The sequence below is a fragment of the Rutidosis leptorrhynchoides genome, chromosome 6 (assembly GCF_046630445.1).
Source record: "Rutidosis leptorrhynchoides isolate AG116_Rl617_1_P2 chromosome 6, CSIRO_AGI_Rlap_v1, whole genome shotgun sequence".
NCBI classification, from domain to species: domain Eukaryota; kingdom Viridiplantae; phylum Streptophyta; class Magnoliopsida; order Asterales; family Asteraceae; genus Rutidosis; species Rutidosis leptorrhynchoides.
In genome coordinates this window covers 169,451,683-169,459,269 of record NC_092338.1, presented here as the reverse complement: position 1 = coordinate 169,459,269, position 7,587 = coordinate 169,451,683, and the positions used below count along the sequence as shown (strand labels likewise).

Genomic DNA, 7,587 nt, shown 5'->3' with positions numbered 1-7,587 from the left:
AATCACCATGAATGAATACTCCTCTTCTGCTCCTAAAACAACGCACAAAACGCTAGCTAGCCAGAACTGGCTTATATGGTTGACGCCAAATTTTGGGAAACATTTGCATAAGTTCAAGATAAAAATGTGCTTGATCGACCATTCAGAATGCCCATTACTCATCTCGTATACATTTAACTCTCCAAAATGATGAGTTTAATTAGTATACGCACAAATAAGAAGCAAACAACCACGAGACTCGAACAATTTGGTATCACAACACTGCTTCCAAGACACTTTTACAGGGGCTTGTACACTTGTGATTTTTAGTTGCTCTATACATAACTTGTTATGATTCAAAACATTATCAAACTTTTATAGCATTATCAAATGGTGTAGTAGGTATCTAATCTAAATTTAAATATCATTCAATATTCAATATAGATTTTAGATATACTGCTCAAATTTTGATAGCATTTACGTGCTATATTGTAGCGCACAAATGTTGACTACAGTGGGAGGTACATGTTTAAAAGTAGACGGTAATTTTTTTATAGGTACAAATATACGTATCAGAAACATACAAACTAAAAGTAGTTATAATAGCAACCAAAAGAGTAAAAGTAGTTATAATAGCAGAGGCTAGCAGCCTAGCAGCCGATTATGTGACAAAACTTCCACACTAGCATTTTCGAAGGCGAACTCTTAGTGAATTAATGGTGTCAGTCTGCGATCTGGCAAAGTCAGCTACACTCAATTTGAACAAAAGTACATATATATGCATTAAATAAAAAAACAATATAATTACTGATAAATTGAACAAACGTGACAACTACGTTTACTGATAGGTTGTACTCAATCAGCCAAAATTTGGGCATTTGAATGAAAACAACACAAACCAATATTTCATTATACAAAAAAATAATACTAATATTAAAATAAAATAAAAAACAACAACTTAACAAATTATCATCACGATAAGTGTAATTCATTTAATCAAATCAATGTACGAATCAAGACCAAAGTTACCATAAAACTGAAAAAAAAATATATTATCCACCAACTAAGTGTAAAAAGAAAACAAGAAGCCTATATATGAACAACTTTTGACAATTCATAAAGTGTAACTAAGCATCAATAGTGCAACTAAGAAAATAGAGCTGATACTAGTATGTTATCAAGAAAGCAAATTGAACATAGAAGGCGTACTATTCCTTGCTTGAGACAGTTGATCCGAAGTTCGACTAGAACTTAAAATTCAAACACCTGCAAAATATTCAATAAACTGAGAGCTAAGAGGGGAGTGATAATAAGCTTTTTTGAAATAAGGAAGCTTGCATAGAGTATTTGACATCATGTTATATAGCATATCTGTTCCATCTATATTAATAACCATGAACGAATCCTCCTCTCTTTCGCCTAAAACAATGCAACAAACATCAGTCGAAACCTGCTTATAAGGATACACCCAAAATTCAGGAAAGGATCTCATCGCTTCATCAAGACGAACAATGTACTTGATCAACCATTTAGAATGCCCAGTACTCATCTCATATACGTTTAACTCTCCATGAAGATGACTAAAATCACAAACAAGAAGCAAACAACCACGAGACTCGAACAACTTGCGATTACAACCATGCATCCCCGGAGCTTGTACACTTGTGATAGCTTCACGATACCCCAAACATAACTTTTTATGATTCGAGCCATCGAGCCAATGTATAGCATTACTCCAATATATTCCATACGCTAATAAATTAAAATCTGATGATGAGATATACCAATAATATCTATGAACGCAATTACTCCAAATTCCTGTTCCCGAAGAGTAAGTATAAATTTGAGTTTGAGTAGCACACACCAATTTGTAATGAGGTGATTTTGTAGGATCATAAGCCATTTTCATAAAATCATTACTGATGGGACATGGTGGAAGCTCCTTAAACAGATTAGTGGTTGGATTGTACACGTAATAGTTATGAGTCCCATAACACAAAAACAACCCATTGCAAGACTGTATAATTACAACTTTGCGCTCACAAGTTTGCGGAGATCTAATAACCGGAATTCTGATATATAACGGCACAAACTCATACACAAACTCATACAATCCACACCGAAAAGGCCGAAAATAGAAACCAGAAGCAGGATCCAATTTAGGATTTGTGCTACGATGGCAAAGAGTGAAATCAGGGTTTGTGATAATAGAATACCAGCGTTTGGATACAGATTTAAATAGGAGAAGTGAGATAACTGGTAAACGGAGTAAGATTTTGATTAAAAGGTCGTCGCTGGATTCGACTGCATTTGCGGGTGAAGTGAGTTTGTTACTTCATTCGATATTAACAGGATGTTGAGATGAACCTCCGGCAATGGATTTTGGAAAACAACGTTTCATTATAAGCCCTTCGAATGAAACTAGAACAATAAAAGATTCTCCACCAAATCGTAAAAGTGTAAAACGCTATATGTAAATCAAAACCCTAGCTAACTCACAGTAATAATATCTAGTATCTAGTTATATGCAAAGTATAGTTATACCTGTCCATCAATACCTATATACTAAAAATTGAGCCCATTAAGTCAAGTATTTAGGTCCACTAATAAAACAAAGAGAATGGTCTAAATATAAATCATCTTTACTCCTCTAATCTAATACTCCCTCCGTCCCACTACAAGTGTCCACTTACTTTTTGCACACAATTTTAGAAAATCTCACTAACTTCATTCTCCACCAATCAGAAATCTTCTCTCTCCAGAATAACCTCTTCTCATTGGTTGAAACACAAAGTGAACACTTGATATGGGACATCTCAAAATGGAAATGTGGACACTTATGGTGGGACGGAGGTAGTATATTAGAAGATCATTCTAAACCCGTTAAAATTCATTTTCAACCAATTTTAATATGAAAAAAGATTGAAGAAAATAAAAAAATGATAATACCAAAAAATTAGAATTATGTAAAAGTTTAAAAAATTATTAATAATAATACAAAATAAAAAACTTTTTTTTGAAACAAATTAATTTTTGTTTAAAAAAAGGAATAAAAATAAAAAATGATGAAAAAATGTTTGAAACATATTTAAAAAAATTTAATAAAAATTTTATAAAAAAATAAATGTTTTCAAATAAAAAATTTATAAGACTCGACCCAACCCAATTCCCGTTTTTGGGGCCAAGATAGTCCAAGTTTGAGTTTTATTAGACCATTCTCAACCATCGCATAATTCTTTCCGAGAACAACCGCCAAATCAGTGACACATGAGCTTTCGCTCTCCATTTCCTCCCCACTTTCTCCCATCACACTCACTCTCAACCATGACATACTTTCTCCCTATCACATAGCCCCATATTTTATTATTATTATTATTATTATTATTATTATTATTATTATTATTATTATTATTGTTGTTGTTGTTGTTGTTGTTGTTGTTGTTGTTGTTGTTGTTGTTGTTGTTATTATTATAATATAATACGATTACATAAAATAATAATAAATAATGATATAAATAATTCACAACGGCTATTTTTTGAAGTCCAACAGCTATTTTTGAAGTCCACAAGGCTACAAACTGAACACAAATTGGGGTTTGATAGGTTTAAAGGGATTCGATCTAATGATGAGATGTTGGAGAGACTCAGCATAAGGGGATGGTGGATTCGTGCTATATGGCACATGAAAGAAAAAGTAGTAAATGTGATAAACGAGGAAAGAAACAGCCTGTTGGGGTGGGAGATAATATTTTGTTCTATATATTAAATCAGTGAAATGATCCGTGGAACCACGAGTTTGTTTAAACGAAACAGTTTAATGATATGTTTTAGGTATTAAGTGAACGTAAATGCTAAAGTTATATAATTTAATGACCCGTGGAACCACATAGTATGACTAAGAAACTCGTCAGCTGAACATTTCATCAAACACCTAAAATGCATATTAAACAATCCACATCAAATCATAAGAGATAATATTGGTTATCATTTTATTTTCAAAGTGTAAATTAAAATATAAATGTAGAATTAGTTTCCTTCTGCCAAACTTTATACTTTCTCGTACTCAATTCAAAATAATTAATTAAAATTATTTAATTTTAATAATTAAAATAATTATTAATAAGATTTAATAATAATAATTAATTAGTAAGATTTAATTTTAATTCAAAATTATTTAGATTGATGACATCATCCACCATGCTTAGATTTTTTCTTTTTGATTTTTTCTTAACAAATGAATTAGTCTAATAATGACATCATTATTTTAGCAATATAATAGAAACTATAGATAGATTAATTGTCATAAATTATATACTACTCTACCAAAGTAGCAAAAAATATTGAAAATAAATGGCTAGATATTTAAAAAAAATATGCCGGAGGTAGCAGAGTTCTTTTCTTACCAGAAAATAATCGGGTGAGTGGATTTCGACATCGCGTTCGACTCTCCGTCAGTGACTTCTAACCACTGTTAAAAAAAGAAACAAAAAGAATCGTTATGTTAACAAAAAAAGAAAAAATAACTTAGTGGTGACATCATCATCATGTGGTGATGATGTCACTATCGCTAATATTAATTCGGTTTACATTTTTAATATAGGTTTACAATATTAGAGAAAGAAAATAATGCAATCAATATCCTAAAGCAGTCTTTGAACACTCGTTATAATCTGAATAATGTTGCTTTTTAAGACGACGGAAAATTTCCTGAAGTAGTAAGGAATAAGAAGGCGAAGGATCCTAAAACTGTTGAACATCCACATGAAGAACAACACACCAAGGCACGAAGATGGGTCAAGGGAAAATGAAAGACTATGAACGTATTGTAGAACATTGTATTCATCGTTGGTTGGTTAATATCAAAGTTTGGGATGGATCGATATGGCTGTTAAGAAGACTAATCAGGTTAAGCATCATGAGGGTACCCATTTCAAATTGGTCCAAAAAGACTTTCAAAACCATTGCGGAATGGTGGGGGCCTATTCTTGAAACACATAACTACAACTTTGAGGACTCTCAAATTCTAGTTACTGGAATGGTACTGGTTAAGCTTTGGGGATTTAAAGTTGGACGAAGCATACATTACGTCCTTGTTACGGAATTAGCTCGAAACATAATGGAAGTGAATTTTGAAGAAGATGCCAAAGGTAATTTTAGTTCAGAATTGTTCAGAAAATAAAGGCAAGATGGATCAAAAGACATTCTTCTCATCATTTCCATATTTATTAAATCGAAATAGCTCATCTCCCACTTGTTACAAACCGCTAGGAATTGTAATTGAATACCTACCATGTTTAGCTAGAGGCTCGATTCCAAATATACTTCTTGTAATTGTATAAATAGGTACTCTTTGTAGACATAATGTAACAATTCAAATACAACTTATTCAGTTATATGATCAATACAAGTTTATTCAATTGTCATTCATATTATGGTATCAGAGGTGACTTGCAGATCCAAAGATCAAAGCAACATTTCTTGCATCAATCATTTACCAGTTTAGAGGGCCATCATGTTAGAAGACGATAACCACTCTCAACATTAAAACGAATCACGTAACAGTAAGACTAATAGTGATCTTTCTGTCCAATTAGCACAATTTTTGAAAACCAACCTTAATGTTCAAACTCAATCAAAACTCTCAGATAGTTTGAAAGTCAATTTAAGCTTGACAAGCCAAAATTATGCATTATGTGCACGGATGATGAGGGTGGCTATTTGTGTAAATTTAAAAGAGCCTCCTTAAACATCTTACCACTGGTCATCCTGATATGAATGATGAACAATATGATCATAGGGAACGGGAGGATCTCATTTTTCTTTCTTGGCTCATACAAAATATTGAGCCACGCATACCAAGCATACCAAGCAGCAGCAGCAACAACAACAAAACCCAATACCACATAAGTGGTGTATGGGGAAGTGAGATGTAGACGATCCTTCCCCTAACCGAAAATAAAGACAAATCATTTCTCCACCCAATGTGGAAACACTCTCAAAAGTAGAGAAAGTCATCCCTTTCATTATTCGACGGATAGAGAGATTGCTTCCGAGTGGACATCCGGCCAATAAGTAGGAAAAAGTTTTTGAAAAAATAAAATAAAATTAAAAAATAAAATTGAGACGCCATGAAAATGGTAAAATCAAATTTTCATGGGTTTTAAATCCTGTCTGAAAAAACAAAAGTTGTTCCAATTTTTGAGACGCCAAGCATACCAAGCAAATTTACAGAATTTCCCACTGCAAAAACATTTTAGGATGCTCTTATTAGCACTTAAAAATAAGTTTCAAAATTTTATACTTCATGTTAAAGCAAACGATATGAAACGATCCAAGTCTATTGAAGACTTGTATTAGTTTACATGGATTTGGAGTGAAATTGATAGAAGACACCCCCAATCCCACAAAATGCTCAGTGGACATCAATATCTACAGCAAAATTCGTTATGAGCAAAAGTTTTTCCAATTTTTAAACGCAATTGACCATAAACACGATAACCTTAAACGGAAAGTGCTAAGATGCGATCCATTACCTACGACCGAAGAGGCCTACACTGCCGTTATAAGAGAAAATGTGTAGTGACCCGAACTTTTCCATGTTTATATATATTAATTGAGATTGATATTTACATGATTAAATGTTTCCAACATGTTAAGCAATCAAACTTGTTAAGACTTGATTAATTGAAATAGGTTTCATATAGACAATTGACCACCCAAGTTGACCGGTGATTCACGAACGTTAAAACTTGTAAAAACTATATGATGACATATATATGGTTATATATATAGTTAACATGATATTATGATAAGTAAACATATCATTAAGTATACTAACAATGAACTACATATGTAAAAACAAGACTACTAACTTAATGATTTTGAAACGAGACATATATGTAACGATTATCGTTGTAACGACATTTAATGTATATATATCATATTAAGAGATATTCGTACATCATAATATCATGATAATATAATAATTTAAAATCTCTTTTGATATTATAAACATTGGGTTAACAACATTTAACAAGATCGTTAACCTAAAGGTTTCAAAACAACATTTACATGTAACGACTAACGATGACTTAACGACTCAGTTAAAATGTATATACATGTAGTGTTTTAATATGTATTTATACACTTTTGAAAGACTTCAAGACACTTATCAAAATACTTCTACTTAACAAAAATGCTTACAATTACATCCTCGTTCAGTTTCATCAACAATTCTACTCGTATGCACCCGTATTCGTACTCGTACAATACACAGCTTTTAGATGTATGTACTATTGGTATATACACTCCAATGATCAGCTCTTAGCAGCCCAGGTGAGTCACCTAACACATGTGGGAACCATCATTTGGCAACTAGCATGAAATATCTCATAAAATTACAAAAATATGAGTAATCATTCATGACTTATTTACATGAAAACAAAATTACATATCCTTTATATCTAATCCATACACCAACGAACAAAAACACCTACAAACACTTTCATTCTTCAATTTTCTTCATCTAATTGATCTCTCTCAAGTTCTATCTTCAAGTTCTAAGTGTTCTTCATAAATTTCAAAAGTTCTAGTTTCATAAAATCAAGA

General features: G+C 32.0%; 1 protein-coding gene across 1 annotated transcript; it reads right to left on the bottom strand.

Moving 5' to 3' along the window:
* Positions 1-1,237: 1,237 nt before the first annotated feature.
* LOC139854241 (F-box protein At5g07610-like) lies at positions 1,238-3,310 on the bottom strand. The gene is made up of 2 exons (XM_071843558.1): positions 3,193-3,310; positions 1,238-2,235 (listed from the first exon to the last, which is right to left on the bottom strand). Exons 1-2 carry the CDS (start codon positions 3,308-3,310, stop codon positions 1,238-1,240), a joined length of 1,116 nt encoding a protein of 371 aa, XP_071699659.1.
* Between the last annotated feature and the right edge of the window lie 4,277 nt (positions 3,311-7,587).